The 21568-nt window shown below is 33.4% G+C and overlaps 1 protein-coding gene across 1 annotated transcript; it reads left to right on the forward strand.

Moving 5' to 3' along the window:
• On the forward strand, nt 6025–6987 carry LOC110259603 (olfactory receptor 6M1-like). The gene has a single exon (XM_021085079.1). The coding sequence runs from the start codon at nt 6025–6027 to the stop codon at nt 6985–6987; it is 963 nt and encodes a 320-aa protein (XP_020940738.1).

A 21568-nucleotide genomic window follows, 5' to 3' on the forward strand; every position in this document is an offset into this window, starting at 1 on the left:
TTTTTTTTATTCCTTTCTACGTCTGCCAGCCAATTGTCCTTTTATAAGCACCTATTTTATACTTAACGTTATTTTTTTCCTTGCATGGTAACATAAGATTCATCTCTATGCCATTATTGTAAGGTAATAGAAACATGAATAAATTTTAAAATATAGAATAGACACATAGACTATAAATTCATAATGTCAGGTCATGAGGAAAAGCAAATGATAAAATACATAATTAGCCCTGCTAAAATTTAGGTGCAATCATTTAGAAATTAATTTGATTACAACTACAATAAAATAAATGTATTTGCCTTTTCAAGTTTTGGATAAATTTTCTTTCTTTAAAATTTTATTTCATGCATCTTCATTGCTTCAACAAATTAAGTATTTAAAGAAATTCATTACTTTCTAATTGTGTGAGATTTGTGTGACAACTGAGTGAGAACTGATAATAGCAATCATTATGGAAGGTGTTAATCACCCAGTTGTGTACTAGAGTAGCAGATATTAGGTAGGAGCCCTTCCCTTAGATGCAAAATATTTTTTGGACAAATAAAAGTATTACATATGAAAACTGAAACCTGTGTGGCAGCCCAAATTAATTGTCATATGATGGGGTTCTGGAATAAGAATAGCAGTGAACTCTCTTTCAAGAGGATTATATGAAGTTACATCTTGAAGAAGGCATAGAAAGAAGCCAGGAAGTCATGCTTGTTCCAGTGGAGAACTACCAGAGGACTATAGAGGTAATGAAAGGTAACTAGCCTTGTAGTCAATAAGAACTTAAAAATGGTGGAAATCAACATTAGACCTTGAAAAGTTATTTTCATTTTATCTAAAGGAGAAAGAGACAGCCATTTGAGGGAGAAGAAATTATATTTACAAATGCAATATTATTTTTAAGCCACAGAAAATAATTCCTGCCAGAACAGAATGCAATATATATTTGGAAAAATTGGAAATTAAATTTGAAAAATGTATAAATAAAACCATGCAATGACCTATATGCACATTAACATGGCTACAGAGAGTGTAAAGTAATATAAGACAAATGAAAAAGTGGTTCCAGAGTTCCCATGATGACACAGTTGAAAGAATCCAACTAGTATCCATGAGGATGTGGGTTCAATCCCTGGCCTCACTCAGTGGGTTAGGGATCTGGTTAGGGAGCTGTGGTGTAGGTCACAGCCGAAGCTCAGATCTTGCATTGCTGTGGTTGTGGCATAGGTGGCAGCTCCAGCTCCAATTTGACCCCTAGCCTGGGAAATTCCATATGCCAATGGTGTGGCCCTAAAAAAAAAAAAAGTGATTCCTCCAAGGAAAAACTGAAAGTAAAATGGATTTGGAATTTTAGGACCTCGTCTCTACACACACACACAAACATTTTGAGAGTTCAGTAGATCTTATGCCTATCCAGGGCTCTTTGTGCTGTGAACAATCTGCTCATCATGACTGCTGGCTCTGCTTGTGTAGGTAGCTTCAAGTCAAGTACTTTGATTCTGTTTTGTGAATAAATCTCTCATAATTATTAGATAAAAAATTATGGTGAAATCACTTTTGCATTTAAACCAGAGTAATCCACTGGAAATAAATAAAAGCAAAATAATGGAGTGCATGTTTATGGCATCATAGGACAGTTAGCTTATTTATAAACAAATTTTTTACCTAAAAAGTTTTAGTTAAGTTTATATACAGAAAAATAATTAATTATGTTATTTGAAATCCATCATCCTTTTAGTCTTAAAACTTCTCCTGGGAAAGCAAAATTTACTGTTTATATTGGAATCTCAGAGGAACAGACTCATTAAAAAGCATCCTAAACACTTTCAGAGAGTGAAAACTTGGACTTTCCCCAAGCCCTAGTCAAGCTCCCTGTGGGCAAGTAGCCTGAAGAGCTTTAAAGATTTGTTTTGCTCTGAAAGCTGTTCTTCCTAGAATACTGTGTGCTATTGAATTGCCCTGTGATAATTTGTATGTCATCACAAGATATCTGGACTAAAGAATTCCTATGGCAACCCCATCTTCTGGGGCCCAAAGCTCAGTTTTAAACAGAAAAGATGGTGCAAGAATGGAAATTTCTTCTGCCTTTTCTTTATCTAAAACATTTTCACAGGACAGGAATTACTTCTTATAAGACATTACTACGGGTAACAGAGGAAGAATTTTTCTGTGCCTGGAAAGAAGATGAGATTTACTATAGGTATGTATGTAATAGCATGTAAGAAAAATTAATGTGCATCAGTTAACTTTATCTAGTTAATTAACCCATCTTCTGATAAGAAAATATGCACTTATTGTTAATACTTTACATTTATTTGAAAGTAATATGCTAAGGCAGTTAGACAAATAATATATGGCTTGATCTTTATTTAAAATTTTACTCTAAGCAAGTCAGAATTGATTATTTTTAATGAGAAATAAATTTGCGAATTCACATGTTTTCTTGGGATTTCAAACATTGTTTTGTTTATGCAATGCCCATTTTTTCCTATTACTTTCCTTAACTCTAACCTAAACACTCAATATCTACGTTTAATTCAAAGCACATTTATTGAAGAGTTGTTCAAAGTTCTATAGCAATTATATTTTTCATCTGTTCTGAAATAGATTATCTTCCTTTGTCTCTCTCCATCTGTCTCTCCCCACCCCCAACTTCTAGTCTCTCATCCAGATATTGAGGCGTGTTAGCATTAGAATTAGATCATCAAGAATACTGTCTCACTTGCTCCTATCATAAAAAATATTAAACATATATTTGAATGCTGGGACTTCTCTCTAGTTAATATTCCTTGCAATGCTTCTGTGATTTATATCTCCCGACAATGAGATCTTAAAGAAAATTTATGGACTATAAACCATGTCCCATTTTAATATCTTTTAATGGCAGTTAAATTTCTTATCTTATAGCTACTTCAAAGGATTAAATATTTACATATGCTTTTATAAAATTTGGAATAGTTATTTTAAATTGTTTTAGTCTGTCTAATAAGTTATATAGCTAATAGTGTGGAAATCATATTTATTGCTTTGCTTTAAAAAGGACTTTTAAAATTAGAATATTCAATTAAGTTTAAAAGATTTTGACAATTTCTTTTTTTTTTTTTTTTAGGGCCACACCCACAGCATATGGAGGTTCCCAGGCTAGGGGTCAAATCAGAGCTACAGCTGTTGGCCTATACCACAGCCACAGCAACATGGGATCTGAGCTGCATCTCTGACCTACACCACAGCTCACAACAATGCCAGCTCCCAACCTGCTAAGGAAGGCCAGGGATTGAATCCACATCCTCATGGATTTAGTGAGACTATTTCCACTGTGCGACAACTGGGACCTCCTTGATCATTTCTGAAATAAAAAAATAATTTTGTGTTTTGGTTTGAATAATATCCTATCAACAATTTTGCAGTGTTTGGCCTGTTATTCAGTTCATAATATTGTATCTATTACCTATTATTTATTTTTTATATTTTATTTTAATTGTGTTCACGTTATTATTTATTTTATTTTTTCTGAAACATAAATTACAGAAATATTTTGTCAAATTATCTTATAATCAAGTTATTTTCATCTCTGTATTTCTAAAAGTTGGCTGTGATGTATTGAATATGATCTTTCATGTAATATGGGAGTTTTAAGACAATTTGACATACTACTTCTTGTCTAATTTTGAGTTCTTTGCATTGTTCTTTCCTGAATTATTTATACCAGTGTGTAAATTTCTTAGGTTTTGAGTGAGATATCATATTTTGTGTGTATTTCCAACAAATTGCCTTGAGTTTTGTACTGCAAACTAGGACAAATATTAGTAAAAATAATATATTTATGTTTACTGATACAATTCGTGTAGTTGTATATTTATGATTAGATTTAATTAAAAATATTTATTTCACAGATATTATGTTTATTTCCTTATCCCTGTTTTCTTTTGCAGGGAAAATTACATTTGATACTTTATATTACTGCCAAAATCTCATAACCTCTTCATAGTTTACATTATTTATTTTTACATTGTTATTCTTCAAAATTAAGGATTTGTTGTGTCCTCCTTTTGCCGAATCATTGTAAATTTATACAAGATAAAGGCAATATTTTAACTGATGTTCATGAGGCAAAACCTTCTCTCAGAACTTTCTTACTTATGACTAATTCAGATATAAACGTATTCCCTTGTCCCCATCAAAGAAAACATTTTCAAGATATGATTGAAAAATTATCAACACTTTTGATAATATTACTTTATGTAATCTTTTTTATATTGGCTGCAAAATTTTCAAAAACAGCTCAACTTCATTAGAATTCAACATAATGTAGGTGGAAACAAAAGCTAGAAAGAAGAATATGTATAAATCTGTAGAGATAATTCTATTAAATATATGAAGGAGTATATGCTAATTGAGTTATTTTAGTTACAGTGTTAATGTTCTATTAAAACAGAAAATAAAGATACCAAACTCAGATATTGAGTGTAAAACATATAAAATATTCCATCAGTTAACATTAAAACAAGATTCCGAAGTAAATTCTTTGGGTATAATGGTGCATGTCTAAATTTAATTCTGTCAATACAGGATGAGGCACTTGCACACTTGAACTCCAAGCCCTCCACCCAGGATGGGCCCTGTGTCCTGCCACACCAGTATACTTATGCCCCACAATACACATCTGCTCCAACACACTAGACTTTATTTCAAATATTGAAGGAATTGATCTTTGGCTGATTCCTTTGTAAGGATAAATAAAAGTTAATGGTAGTCTCCATTTTATAATAAAAGTCCCCTTTATGCCCTTAATGAACGTTGTTGATGATCATCATATTTAGATAAGAGGTGGAGTCAGGTAAGTGCATCATGCACAGCAAAATCTTTATATGGTTCTACCAAACTTCCTGGACTCTGTGGCTGCTTCCCTCCATGCTGATCTTTTAAAAAACATATTTTATTGGTGTACAGTTGACTTAGTAAGTTGTGTTAGTTTCAGATGTAAAGCAAAGTAACTCAGTTATACATATACATATACTTTTTCCTTTTCAGATTCTTATCTCATATAGGTTATTACACAGTGTTAAGAATATTACCCTGTGCAATACAGTAGGTCTGTGTTACCTACATATTTTATATATATAGTAGTGTGTATATGTCCAACACAACCCCCTAATTTATACCCCCACATTTTCCTTTGGTAACTGTACACTTATTTTCAAAATCTTTGAGTCTGTTTCTGTTTTGTAAATTCTTTCATATGATTTTTATTAGAGTCCACATTTTTGATATAATATGACATTTGTCATTCTCCATCTGATGCACTTCACTTACTATGATAATCTCTAGGTCCGTTCATGTTGCTGCAAATGGCATGATTTCATTCTTTTTATGACTGAGTAATATTCCATTGTATGTATGTACCACATTCTTTATCCAGTCCTCTGTTGATGGACATTTAGCTTACTTCCATATCTTGTGAGCTAAGTAATTTTTATTCTTCCATCTTTACCGGCAGCTGGGTTGAAGGATCCTGTGTAGGAAAACCTGGCTGTAATGTGTGACTGTTACATACTGTGGCTCTTGAAGACACAGATACATCATTGACTTGGAACTAGGGAATGTCAAATGTGTGTCCTTTCAACCTCTAGACAGTCTTGTCCCTCCAAAGTAAGCACTGGAAGGAAACTACTATTATATTTACAAGTGCTAACTAAATCTTTTGTTGGTGATTTATCAAACCATTTGACAAATTTCCCATTGAGAAAACATGTAGGTGGTATTTATATATTTAACACATTTCCCCCAACTCCAAGATATAGAAAATATGAAATGAAATTATAGACTCACACATATTAATGTTTATATATCTTCATCTGTCTGTATTTTGGTAGGAAATATTGCACTCAACCTTAAAATCAATTGTGTTGCTTAATTTTGCTAGAAATAAAAGAATAACTAAAATAATTTATTGTCAAAATTTTCCTTAATATAATGTAATGAGTGATTAATTTAACTATTTCCTCTGCTCTATCTTACAGTAAAAAGACATAAAATATGGAAAGAGGAAATTGGACATTGGTGACTGAGTTTATTCTTGTGGGGATACCAACGACCAGAGCCCTTGGAGTCCTCCTGTTCTTGATTTTCTCATTGGTCTATCTGGTGACTGTCCTTGGAAATACCCTAATCATTACTCTAATTTTTGTGGATTGCAGGCTTCACTCACCCATGTATTTCTTCCTCAGCAATCTCTCTTTCAGTGAAATATTAACCACGACCTGTGCTGTTCCCAAGATGTTGTCAGGCTTCCTTTCAGAGAGAAAGATCATCTCAGTTGGAGAATGCTCTGCCCAGTCCTATTTCTACTTCCTTTCTGGATGCACTGAGTTTATCCTTTTTGCTGTCATGTCCTATGACCGCTATGTGGCCATTTGCAACCCCCTTCAGTACCCTATGATTATGACTAGCTCACTCTGTGTTCATCTTGTCATCCTCTCCTGGGTGGGTGGCTTTCTCCTGATCCTCCCATCCACTGTCCTTAAGGCAGGACTACCATACTGTGGCCCCAATGTGATTGATCACTTTTTCTGTGACAGTGCCCCTCTCCTCCACTTGGCTTGTGCTGACATACATTTCATAGAGCTGTTGGACTTCCTCAGCTCCCTGGTCCTGCTCATCAGCTCCCTCTCCCTCACAGTGGTCTCCTATGTTTACATCATCTCCACCATTCTGAAGATACCCTCAGGCCAAGGTCAACGCAAAGCCTTTGCTACCTGTGCCTCTCACTTCACTGTGGTCTCTATGGGCTATGGAATCTCCATCTTTGTCTATGTCCGCCCCTCACAGAAGAGCAGCCTGCACCTCAACAAGATCCTCTTCATCCTCTCCAGTGTCGTCACACCACTCCTGAATCCCTTCATCTTCAGTTTACGAAATGAAACCATGAAAGACGCTCTGAAGGACAACTTGGCCAAGTGTCAGAAATTTCTCAAGGGAATGAGATTCAAATTACTTTGAAAATAATTTGAATCTTAGGGATCCTCATTATCACCACCTATTTCAGAAATACCCATGGTACTTGTAAATCAACAGGTAGTGTAAGTTATGAAAGTATCTCAAATTTTGCTAACAAAATATACTGGTTTTATGTATGTTAGGCTTTGAAAATGGTGTTACAATAATTAAATTTATCATTTGTTTTTGGTATTATGAAATATTGATGTGTAAGAGTTACAGAAAAATAGTATAACTTTTAGTAAAAATTTCAATTTCATATATCACTTGGTCAAAAAATATATAATATATATATATTCTCTATGGAGCACAGAAATATTTCAGAGCATTCTTCTGCTCAACATACACACTTACTCACACACACACAAAGAGATTCCTGCTTAGAATAGAATTTGGGATTTCATAATATGCGTTAAATAATATCTTACTTTGGAATCACATATAGGTCATAATTTTACTTTACTTTTCATTTCAGCTCAATTTTACTTTTGACATTGCTATTTTAGATGAAAAGTTTCTAAGAACATTCAAGGATATTTCTGTACATTGATTTTAGTTCTATACTCCACAATTTCTTTATATACAAGTGTTTTATAATATAGCATAGGAATAGAATTGGGATTATTCAACAAAATTGAATACCAATATGTATAATGAAGGGGGTAGTGAAGCCATAGATTATAATTATAAAGCAAATAAAAAAGGAAAAAAAAATTGAGAATGTGGATTAATCAAGGAACAAGAAGGAACCATTTTTGTAAAAGCCAAACAAGCAACAGTGATATAAGCTCCAGAAAGCTTAATGTACATATAAACTCCTGATTATAAATAGCAAATAAATGTAAAACTGATCATGAAAACAGATTAATATAAATGAAGGAAAGTAAAAGCAATTTAAAAAGCATACCATAATAGGAAGATCTGTTGCAATATAAAATACTTAAATTTATTTGTATTTATTGTCCCAGAGTGAAAAAGGGTGAAATATGAAAGAAGAAATATGAAGGAATAAAGATTGAATACTTCTGTATTTAGATTTTTAAAATGACAGATTTTCAGAAAAAAAGAGGAGTTAGGAAACAAAAAAATTAAAGTTAAAATCTATGCTTATTATAGCCAAATACTGTGTTTAAAAAATAAACTAAAAATACAGTTTGCAATTAACCTTAGTGGGGAAAGGGCACACTCAGTGATGTAAGAAAAAAATAAAAATCATCACTGAGTTTTCATTAAAAGCAGTGGTTGACAAATGCAAAGAAAGATGTGTTCTATAGCAGAAACAAAAGAAACCCCAAACTGTGGAACACAAATACATATCTATGTCCTTCAAAATTGTGATGTAATAAGAACTTTTTTATTAAATTAAAACAAGAAAGAAGAAATAATTTTTCACCAATGCATGTACATGACAGAAAATATTAGAGCATGTCTTCAGGCTGATGGTAAATAATTCCCAGTGAAAACTTGGATTAATTAAATTGAACAAAATGGAACAGAAATGTTTGATAAGTTACAAATATGAAATGTTTTGCTTTCTTTTTATCATGTCATTAAAAATGTTTAAGTAAAACTTTGATAATATAAAAATTATCTACTGTGGAATTATAAAAGTAGTGTATATGACAAAATTTGACTACTGATTATTATATTTGTGAAATAGGTACTAGAAATAGGAAGCAGGAAATAGGAGACAAGAAATCTTCCTTTATTCCTTTCATTTTTAAAAATTCTTATTTCCCCAATACTTTTTTTTCTACTGATGACCCAGTTAAACATACATGCATACATTCTTTTTTCTCACATTATCATGCTCCATCATAAGTGACAAAACATTGTTTCCAGTGCTACACAGCAGGATCTCATTGCTAATCCATTCCAAAGGCAATCATTTGCGTCTATTAACCCCAAGCTCCCAGTCCATCCCACTCCCTCCCCCTCCCCCTTGGCAACCACAAGTCTGTTCTCCAAGTCCATGATTTTCTTTTCTGTGGAAAGGTTCATTTGTGTCATATATTAGATTCCAGATATAAGTGATATCATATGGTATTTGTCTTTCTCTTTCTGACTTACTTCACTTAGTGTGAGAGTCTCTAGGTTCATCCTTGTTGCAGCAAATGACATTATTTTGTTCTTTTTTATGGCTGAGTAGTCTTCGGTTGCATATATATATATATATATATATTACATTATTATACATATATACATATATTACATTATTTTTTATATATACACACACATACCACATCATCTTAATCCCATCCTCTGTTGATGGACATTTGGGTTGTTTCCATGTCTTGGTTATTGTGAATAGTGCTGCAATGAACATGCAGGTACATGTGTCATTTTTAAGGAAAGTTTTGTCTGGATACATGCCCAAGAGTGGGATTGTTGGGTCGTATGGTAGCTCTATGTATAGATTTCTAAGGAACCTCCATACTGTTCTCCATAGTGGTTGTACCAGCTTACGTTCCCACCAACAGTGCAGGAGGGTTCCCTTTTCTCCACACTCTATCCAGCATTTGATATTAGTGGACTTATTAATGATGGCCATTCTGACTGGTGTGAGGTGGTATATCATGGTAGTTTTGATTTGCATTTCTCTAATAATCAGGGGTGTTTAGCATTGTTTCATGTGCTTGTTGGCCATATGTATGTCTTCCTTGGAGAAATGTCTATTCAGGCCTTTTGCCCATTTTTCCATTGGGTTGTTGGCTTTTTTTTGCTGTTGAATTGTGTAAGTTGCTTGTATATTTTAGAGGAAAAAAAGCAAAAATTTAATTTAATTTTTGACTTAAGAAAAAAAGCATTTAAGAAAGGTTAATGCCTCCAACATAAACCATAGCAATATCTTCTCAGATCCACCTCCTAGAGTAATGACATTAAAAACAAAAATAATCAAATGGAGCTTAAGTAAACATAAAAGTTTCTGCACAGCAATGGAAACTCTAAACCAAACAAAAAGATGCCCCACAGAATGGGAGAAAATATTTTCAAATGAAGTGACTGACAAGGGATTAATCTCCAAAATTAATAAACAGCTCATGCAGCTCAATACCAAAAAAACAAACAACCCCCTCAAAAAATGGGCATAAGATGTGAACAGACAATTCTCCAAAGAAGACATACTTAGATGGCCAAAAAAAAAACAGAAAAGATATTCAAAATCACTAATTACTAGAGAAATGCAAATCAAAACCACTATGTGGTACCTACCACATTACACCAGCCAGAATGGTCAACATTAAAAAGTCTAGAAACAGGAATGCTCATCATGTCTCAGAGGTTAGTGAATTCAACTGGCATCCATGAGGATGTGGACTCAATCCCTGGCCTTGCTGCATGGGTTAAGGATCTGGCATTTCCCTGAGCTGTGTGTAGGTTACAGACACAGCTCAGATCCTGCTTTGCTATGGTATAGGCCGGTGGCTACAGTTCTGATAGGACCCCTAGCCTGGGAACCTCCATGTGCCATGGGTGTGGCCCTAAAAAAGGCAAAAAGTCCCTGAAAAATGTTTATAAGCAATAAATACTGTAGAGGGTGTGGAGAAAATGGAACCCTACTACACTGTTGGTGGGAATGTAAATTGCTGCAACCACTGTGGAAAACAGTATGGAGATACCTCACAAAACTAAAAAGAGAATTACCATTTGATCCAGCAGTCCCTCTCCTGGGCATCTATCCAGAGAAAACCATGACTTGAAAATATACGTGTATTCCAATGATCATTGCAGCACTGCATACAATAGCTAAGACATGGAAGCAACCTAAATGTCCATCGACAGAGGAGTGGATAAAGAAGAAGTGGTACATATACACAATGGAATTTTATTCAGCAATTAAAAGGAAAGAAATAATGATGACATTTGCAGCAACATGGATGGACATAAACATTATCATGCTAAGTGAAGTTAGTCAGACAGTGAGACAGCAAAATCATATACTATCACTGACATGTGGAATCTAAAAAAAATTACATAATGAACGTCTCTGGAGAATGTAGACTGACTCATGGACTTTGGAAAATTTATGGTTTCCAAAGAAGACAGTTTGGGTGTGGGGGTATGGAATGCTATAAAATTGGGTTGTGATGATCATTGTACAATTATAAATTAATAAAATTCATTGAGTAATAAAAAATAAGTTAATAGAGTTCATGTGGGGAAAAAAAAAGAAAAGCAAATGCAAGATGGGCATTCAAACCCTCTCGTTTATTCTTGAAAGCAGAAGACAAAACTCTCATGTGATGGGTGCCCTCTGGTGCCACGAGGAAGGAAGAAATTCTCATCAACAGAGAAAAAGAACTGTGGCTTCACAATTTACTGTCTTTAGCTCAAACCTCTTTGATTAATTTATTCTTAAAAACTGATTTATTTTTTTGACTAAAAGACATAATATTTTTCTGCTCTGATAATACCTTTGGGTCTTCAATCACTTGTGACATCTCCTATGTACACAAAAAAATATAAAAACTTCTACTATTTTCCTTATAATCTCTCTCTTTTTCTTTTTTGGGCCAGACTAGGGATGGAATCCTAGCTGTAGCCTCTGGCCTATACCACAACCACAGCAATACCACTGAGCAAGGTCAGAAATTGAATCTGCATCCTCATGGATCTAGTCAGATTCATTTCTGCTGCACCACGATGGGGACTCCTGATAATCTGTCTTATGTCAGGTTAAGTCTTAGGTCCAACCAGTGACCCCATGTGGGTAGAATTATATGCTGATGATAGTGTGTTTTCTAATAGTTAATTTGGTCAAAATGTTAGTGTTCAGAAATTCTGTGTCTTTACTGGTACTTTAACCAATAATTACACAGTGGTTATTAGTTACTGAGAGAGAGGATGTTAAAAATTTCTGCCCATGGCTGTGGATTCATGTTCTTCCTTGAAGTTCTATAAATTATTGCTTCATGACATTTGATGCTCAGTTATATATTTGCATAATTTGGAATGATATGTTTTCCTGACAATGTCTCCATTTTCTGTTATGTAATATTATTATTATTATTTTTTAGTATTCACATTTAATTACTTTAAACAAACTTCCCCAAGACTGGCAAGTACAAAAAAGGTTCTTGGAGAATTAGGTCAAAGATGGGGTGAATCGTTCCCATTGCTCCAAAAGAAAATTGGCCTGTATTTTAGTTTCACATTTAAGACATATTTCCTGTACCAAAATATGCCAGCATCTGAATTTTAAGGGATTGGGAGAAATCCATTTCAAAATGCCTAAAACATGTGTAAATACATCATTTGACAATTAGCAGAATTTTCATTTTCAGAAGTTATCAAAACTATTTAAAGTTGTCACAGCATACTCAGAAATGGCCCCACCCTTTGGGAAAGCTCCTGGTCTTATCTTGACCAGCCTGCCTTCTGTCCCTACCTAATGAAAACAGGAATGTCTGAAGTAAAAACTAAATTTACAGTCTTAAAGGAAAAGTGAAATAAACCTGGAAACTCTATAATCCATAGAGAATAAAGGTTTCCATGAACATTGTTGTTTCAATAGCGCTGAATATAATGTGGTCAACTGGTCAGGAACAAATGTCCAAATTTGCATGAACTCAATACCAGAGCCCTTCAGTTGTGACCAATCAGACAACCAATGTGCAGTACAGACAACCAATATGCAGAAGCATATCCATCAGCAGAAGGTAAAAAACTTTGTTTTGATTATATGAGGGATTTCCTCATATAATATTGATTATATAAGGGATTTCTATATTCAGTAAGCAAATCAGAAACTCAATACCTGAACTATTCTGAAGTACAATTGTCAACTTTAGAGTTTTACCTCATAAAACCAATTCATATTAGAGTTTAATTCTATTAAATTAGGACTTAGAAATAAAATTTGTTTTAGAATAAATGCATCATTAGTTTAAAAATGAAATATAATAAAAGTCTAAAAGTGTTGCATTGCAGTTTGAAGAATAAATGAGTAAAGGTGGCATCTAATGCTCTTCTCCGTAAATATATTTGCCAGTTGAAAAAGTAATATATATAATAATGTATAATATGTATAATAATGTAATATATATATATGCAACCGAAGACTACTCAGCCATAAAAAAGAACAAAATAATGTCATTTGCTGCAACAAGGATGAACCTAGAGACTCTCACACTAAGTGAAGTAAGTCAGAAAGAGAAAGACAAATACCATATGATATCACTTATATCTGGAATCTAATATATGACACAAATGAACCTTTCCACAGAAAAGAAAATCATGGACTTGGAGAACAGACTTGTGGTTGCCAAGGGGGAGGGGGAGGGAGTGGGATGGACTGGGAGCTTGGGGTTAATAGACGCAAATGATTGCCTTTGGAATGGATTAGCAATGAGATCCTGCTGTGTAGCACTGGAAACAATGTTTTGTCACTTATGATGGAGCATGATAATGTGAGAAAAAAGAATGTATGCATGTATGTTTAACTGGGTCATCATGCTGTATAGTAGAAAAAAAATTATTGGGGAAATAAAAATATACATATATGTATATAAAATAAATAAAAATACAAAAATCTTTTTTTCTTAAGCTACAACAGTCCATATGCCAAAATAACATACATTATAGTGACATATAGAACTTTCATATTTAGATAGGTTAGATAAATGCCCTGCTTCAATACTTCAAAGGACAGACTGACTCTCTTGTTAGAGGCTAATGCAGCCCCTAACTTCAATGTAAAGTCTTTAAGTTGAAGCCAATGGTAATTTATCATTCCAAAAAATCTTAGCTGTCCTTAAGAATTATATTAATTCTATTCTACCTGTGCTCTATAAATGGAACAACAAAGCATGGATGACAACACATCTGTTTACAACACAGTTTACTGAATAATTTAAGCTCACCATTGAGACGTATTGTTTGGGGAAAAAGATATTTTTCTCAATATATTACTGTTCATTGATAATGTACCTTGTCACCCAAGTGCTCTATTGGAGACGTATAATGAGGTTAATGTTATTCTCATGCTCAGTATCACAACTTTCAGTCTTCAGCTCATGGATCAAGGGGTAATTTTGACTTTCAAGTCCTGTTTTTTAAAAAATGTATTTTGTAAGGTTATATCTGACTTGGACCTTGTTTTTTCCTCCGATGGTTCTATGCAAAGTATATTGAAAATCATATGGAAAATATTCACCATTCTAAACGCCATTAAGGACATTTGTGATTCATGGGGAGAGTTCAAAATATTAACATTAACATAACTTTGGAAGAAGTTAATTCCAATCTTCATGGATGTCTTTGCAGTATCTAAGAATTGAGTGGATGAAGTAATTGTGGATGTGTTGAAAATAACAGGATAAAGAGTAGAGCCCAAAAATATGACTGAATTTCTATAGTCTCATGATAATATTTGAATTCGTGAAGACTTGCTAGTTATGGATGAATTATAGATAATCCAAGAAAGTGCTTTAAAATGTAATTGTAATGTATACATGTAAGGATAACTTGATCCCCTTGCAGTACAGTGGGAAAATTAAAAAAATAAATAAATAAATAAAAAATAAACTCTAAGAAAACCAAAAAAAAAAAAAAAAAAAAGAAAGTGCTTTACTGAGTAGATTTCTTCCTGTCAAACATGATGTAAAATCATGGCAATGACAGCAAAGGATTTAGAATATATAAACTGTCTTAATAAAGCAGCAGGTGAGTTTAAAAGGATTGACAATGATTTTGAAAGAAATTCTCTTGTGGATTAAATCAGATTGTGTTGGCTCCTACAGAAAAGCCATTTGCGAATGGAAGAATTTGATGTGAAAAACTGCCTTATTTTTTATTTTAAGAAATTGTCACAGAAACAACAAATTTCAGCAACAACCACTATGATGAGTCAGCAGCATTCAACATTTAGGCAAGACCCTAAAATAAATTGCTGAAGGTTTAGATGATAGTTATAACATTTAAGAAATAAAGTATTTTAAGTTAAAGTATATACATTATTTTTAGACATAGTTATATTGCACAGTTAATAGAGTTTAGTATAGTGTAAACATACCTTTATTTTTCATTTGGTTTGTTTTTTCCATTGATTTACAATGATGTGCCAATTTCTGCTATAGAGCAATGACACAGTGACACACACACACACACACACACACACACACACATATTAATTTTCTGTATTCTTTTCCATCATGGTCTATTCCAGAAGATTAGGTGTAATTCCCTGTGTTACACAGTAGGACCTTTTAGTTTATCCATTCTAAGTGTAATAGTTTTCATCTATTAATCCCAAACCCCTAGTTGGTCCCACCTCCACCTCCTTGGCAACCACAAGCCTATTTTTCATATCTGTGAGCCTATTCCTTTTTTGTAGATAGGTCCATCTGTGCCATGTTTTAGATTCCACCTGTAAGTGATAGCATGTTGTACTTGCCTTCCTCTTTCTGACTTCATCTAGTAGGAGAAACTCTAATTGCATCAATGTTGCTGAAAATGACATTATTGTGTCCTTTTGTGTGAATAATACTCTATTTTATATATGAATCACATCTTAATTCTTTCATCTGTCAATGGACTTTTTAGATAGTTTTCATGTGTGAACTATTATGAATAGTGCTACAATGAGCAGGGTGTACATGTATTTTTGTGAATTATAGTTTTTTTTCCAGAAATTTGCCTGGGGACAGGATTGCTGGATTATGTGGTAGTTCTACATTTAGTTTTCTAAGGAAACTACATAGTGTTTTCCATAGTGGTTCTGCAAATTTACATTTACATCACGTGTCAGGGTGTTCTCTTTTCTCCATACCCTTTCTAGTTTCTATTGTAGACATTTTGGTGATGGCCATTCTAACTCATTTTTCTAGTTTTGATTTGTATTTATCTAATAATTAGCAATATTGAACATTATTTCATGGGCATACTAGCCATCCATATGTCTTCTTCGGAGAAATGGCTATTTAGGTCTTTTGACCATTTGTCAGTTGGGTTGTTTGTTTGTTTTTGTTGTTGTTGTTGCTGTTGAATTGTACATGTTGTTTGTATATTTTGGAAATTAAGGCTTTGTTGGTTGCATCATTTGCAACTATTTTCTCCCATTCCATAGGTTGTCTTTTCATTTTTTATGGTTTCTTTGCTGTGATTTTTTGTAAATTTGATTAGTACATTACTGTTTTAATTTCTTTGGCCTCGGGAAACTGACCTAGGTCAACATTTGTATGGTTTATATCAGAAAATGTTTTGCCTGTGTTCTTCTCTAGGAGTTTCCTGGTGCCATGTCTTATGTTTAAGCCATTTTGAGCTTATTTTTGTGCATGATGTAAAGATATAGTCTAGATTCATTGATTTACATGCAGCTTTCCAATTTTGACAGAAGCACTCTCTGAAGAGACGATATTCAGATAGACTATCTTTTATTTTATGTCCTTAACTCCTTTAATGAAGATTAATTGACGAAATGTGTCTGGGTTTATTTCTGGGCTATCTATTCTGTTCAATTTATCCATATGTCTGTTTTGTACTAATATTACATTTTGTCATGATAATTGTAGCTGTGTAGTATTGTTTGAAGTCTGGGAGAGTTATGTCTCCTGCCTTATTTTTGTTTGTTTTTGTGTTTTTCTTTTCCCTAAGAATGGCTTTGGTGATTCTGGGTCTTCAATGGTCCCATAAAAATTTTTGGATTATTTGTTATGGCTCTGTGAAAAATGTCATGGGTAATTCAATGGGGATCATATTAAATCTGTAGATTTCTTTAGGTAGTATGGCCATCTTATTTTTAATTTTTTAATTTTTTCCCCACTGTACAGCATAGGGACCCAGTTACACATACATGTATACATAATTTTTTCTCCCATTGTTGTGCTGCGAAGTAATTATTTTAAAAATAATAATTGTTTCAATACAAGAGAATGATGTAGCTTTCCATTTGAATCCTTTTTAATTTCCTTTATTAGTGTTCTATAGTTCTCAGCTTAAAAATATTTTACCTGAGCCTGGTATATGTTTCCTTCATTTGTTTCATCTTTGACTTTTCATCAGTGTCTTTTAATTCTCACAAGAAAGTTCTTTCATCTACATAGATAAACAGGTAGGTTTATTCCTAGGTAATTTATTTATTTTTTGTGTGATGGTAAATGAGATTGTTTCCCTAAATTCTTTTAGATATTTCATTCTTAGTATATAGAAACAAGTGACTTCTGTGTATTAATTTTGTAATGTACAACTTTGCCAAATTCATTGAGGACCTCTAACAGTTTTCCTATAGCATCATTAAAATTTTCTGTATAGGCCGGTGGCTACAGCTCCGATTAGACCCCTAGCCTGGGAATCTCCATATGCCGTGGGAGCGGCCCAAGAAATAGCAAAAAGACAAAAAAAAAAAACAAAACAAAACTCTGTATATACTATCATGTCACTTATAAACAGCAATAGTTTTACTTCTCCTTTCCACTTTGGAATACATTCTATTATATTTTGTTCTTTGACTGTCATAGATTGAATACACAAAACTATTATGAATAAAAGTGGTTGAGAGTGGACATCCTTGTCCTGTCCTTGATTTTAGTGGGGATTCTTTCAGCTTGTAGAATGACATTAACTGTGGGTTTGCCATATATGGATCTTATTATGTTGTGGTAGGTTCCCTCCAGGCCCAATACCAGGAGAGTGTTTATAAGAAATGTGTGTTAGATTTTGTCAAACGCTTTATCTTCATCTTTTGAGATGATCATATTATTTTTATTCTTCAGTTTTTTAAATGTGGTATATCACACTGTTTGATTTGTGGATACTGAAAACTCCTTGTATCCCTGGGATAAATAAAACCTGATAATGGAACATAATCCTTTAAAGGTATTGCTGTTTTTGGTTTGCTAACATTTTGTTGAGAATATTTTTTAATCTACAGTGATATTAGCCTGTAATTGTATTTATTTTTTGTGGTATCTTTGGTTTTGGTATCAGGGAGATGGTGGCCTCATAGAATGAGCTTTGGAGTACTCCTTCCTCTGAAATTTTTGGAATAGTTTCAGAAGGATAGGTATTAATTCTTCTCTAAATGTTTGATAAAATTCATCTGTGAAGCCATATAGTCCTGGACTTTTGTTTTGTGGAAGTATTTTAATCACAGTTTTATTTTTTTTTATTTTTTATTTTTTTTGTCTCTTTGTCTTTTTGTTGTTGTTGCTATTTCTTGGGCCGCTCCCGCGGCATATGGAGGTTCCCAGGCTAGGGGTCGAATCGGAGCTGTAGCCACCGGCCTACGCCAGAGCCACAGCAACGCGGGATCCGAGCCGCGTCTGCAACCTACACCACAGCTCACGGCAACGCCGGATCTTTAACCCACTGAGCAAGGGCAGGGACCGAACCCGCAACCTCATGGTTCCTAGTCGGATTCGTTAACCACTGCGCCACAACGGGAACTCCTATCACAGTTTTAATGTAAGTATTTGTTATTGATGCAACCATCTTTTCTATTTATTCCTGGTATTGAAAGATTTTAACTTTGTAAAAATTTGTCCACTTCTTTTAGGTTGTCCATTTTATCGGCATGTAGCTTCTTGTACTAGTCTCTTAGGATCTTTTGTATTTCTGTAATATCCATTGTAAATTTTTCATTTTTCATTTCTAATTTTGTTGACTTGATCCCCCCCTTTTTTTCATGATAAGTCTGGCTAAGGGTTTATCAAATTTGTTGATCTTTTCAAAGAACCAGCTGTTAGTTTCATTAATCTTTCCTATGGTTTTCTTCACTTCTATTTCATTTATTTCTGCTCTATTCTTTAGGATTTTTTTCTTTCTACTAACCTTGGGTTTTGTTTTCCTTTCTCTAGTTGCATTAGTGTAAAGTTAGATTGTTTGTTTGAGATTTTTATTGTTTCTAGAGGTAAGCTTGTATTGCTATAAACTTCCCTCTTAGAACTGCTTTTGCTGAAACTCATGTTTTGGATTGTCGTGTCTTCATTATCTTTTGTTTCTAGATTTTTTTTAAAATTTCTCTTTGATTTCTTCAGTTATCTGTTGGTTGTTTAGTAGCATTTTGGGTTTTTTTTTTTTCGTCTCTACTTTTTTATAGTTTTTTTTTCTTATTGTTATTTCTAGTCTTATAGTATTGTGGTTGAAAAACATGCTATAGATGATTTCAATTTCCTTAAATTTACTGATCCTGGATTCATTGCCCAGAATATGATCTATTCTAGAGAATGTTCCATTTATACTTGAGAAGAATGTGTATTTACTGCTTTTAGGTGGAATGTTCTATAAATATCATTAAGTACATCTGGTCTAATGGATCATTTAAAGCCTGTGATTCCCTGTTGATTTTCTGTCTGGATGATCAGCCCATTGCTATAATTGGAATGTTAAAATTCCTAAGTGTTATTATGTGATTGTCAATTTCTCCTTTTATATCTTTTAGAAGTAGCCTTATATACTGATGTTCTTTCTTGGGTGCATATATACTTCAAATTCTTATATCTTCTTGGTTTGATCCTTTAATCATTATGACTCTTCAACTTATTTTGTTCTTGAATCATCTTCATTTTAAACTCTCTTTTATCTGATATGAGTATTGATAGTCTAGCTTTCTTTGGATTTCCGTTTGCATGGAATATATTTTTGCATCTTCTCATTTTCAGTTTTTAATGTGCTTTTAGGTTTAAAGTGGGTCTCTTATAGACAGGATATATATGAATCTTGTTTGTATATCCATTCAACCAATCTATACATTTTTGGATGAAGAAATTTAGTCCATTTACATTTAAGGTATTTACTGAATTGTATGTTCTTATTGTCATTTTGTTAGTTATTTTGGATTTATTTTTGTTGGTCTTTTTTATTCCATTTTATTATCTTATCTTGTGGTTTGAACTATAAAATATAATGACATATAAATTTATGTACTTTCAAATGAACACACCACTAAAACTAGTTGTCAAACCACAAGGGAACCCCCATAAGGTTATCAGATGATTTTCCAGCAAAAACCCTAAAGGGAAGAAAGCAGTGACATGATATACTTAAAGTGATGATAGGAAGAAAAATTACAAACAAGAACACTCTACACAGCAAAGATTTCACTAAGATTGAAAGGATATCTTTATCTTTTGCCCTTTTATTATAACATGTCTTGGTATAGCTCTGTTTGGGTTCATCTTATTTGGAACCCTCTGTGTTTCCTGCTTCTGGATATTTGTTTCCTTCATTTGTTTGGGAAATTTTCAGCCATATTTTCTGCAAATACATTTTCAATCCCCTTTTCTCTTTCTCGCTCTCTCTTTTCCTGTGATTCCTATTATGTGTAGATTGTCAAGCTTTATATTTTACCACAAATATCTTATATTGCATTCAGGATTTTTATTTGTTTGTTTGTTTTCTGCCTTCTGTCCTGATTGGGTGATTTCCATTATTCTGTTTTTCAAGTCACTTAGCCATTCCTCTGCATTATCCATTCTACTATTTATTGCTTTAGCTCAGCTTTTGCCTCAGTAAATCATTTTTCTAAATTTTCTTGGGTCCTTCTTATAGTTTTTATTTCCTTTTTACATTATTCTACATTACTGTTAATATCCATTATTAAGTATTTTCAGTATTTTCATTACCTTTTTTTCAACTATAATAGTTAATTTTATTTGTCAACTCGGCAAGGCTACAGCACCCAGATGTTTGTTCAAACACAGTTCTAGATGTTTCCATGAAGGTATATTTGTGGATTAGAGTAACAGTATAATCCTATAACTCTCAATGAAGTAGACTGTCTTCCATAATGATGGTGGGCCTCACCCAATTAGATAAGGACATTAAGAACAAGAATGACCTCCCACAGAGAAGAGACACTTCTGTCAGCAACTGGCCTTCAGACTCAAAGTGCAACTTCTCACTAGATTTCCCACCTGCCAACCTACACTGCAGATTTTACAATTGCTAGGCTCGAAAATTATATTAGTCATTTCTTTAAAATCATCACTCTCTCTCTATTTTTTTCTTCTTTTTTAGATATCTCATGGCATATGGAAGTTCCAAGGCCAGGGATCAGATCAGAGGTGCCATTGCACACTATGCCACAGCTGTGGAAACTGCATCTTTTTTTAAATTTTTAATTTTAAAATTTTTTTATCATTTATTTATATATATATATTTTATACTGTACAGAATGGTGACCCAGTTACACATACATGTATACATTCTTTTTTCTCACTTTATGTGTTCCATCATAATTGACTAGACAGAGTTCCCAGTGCTACACAGCAGGATCCCATTGCTAATCCATCCTGAAGGCAACATTCTGAATCTGTTTGAATTTGCTGCCTGCTACAATGCAGAGGTTTGTTTCTCATTCAGGGGTTCTTTTAACTGGGGATGGTTCCTATGCTTATTTATTTTCTTATATTTTTCTTACTCTGTTTGTTTACAGGAAACAATTTCCTATTGTAATCTAGGAGGGATATTTAAATGAGGGAGCATCCCTGGGTAGCTTGTGTGGGTTTACTAATTTTTGGTGTAAGGACTGCATTTGGTTTGGATGCTTGCTGTCTCTTCAGTGTGTGCATGCCATTATCTCTTTTGTAGGGGGTGTACAGGTGTAAGGAAAGAAGGTGGAGGAGGCACTCAATCATAGGACCTT

This window comes from Sus scrofa, chromosome 2 (assembly GCF_000003025.6).
Source record: "Sus scrofa isolate TJ Tabasco breed Duroc chromosome 2, Sscrofa11.1, whole genome shotgun sequence".
NCBI classification, from domain to species: Eukaryota; Metazoa; Chordata; class Mammalia; order Artiodactyla; family Suidae; genus Sus; species Sus scrofa.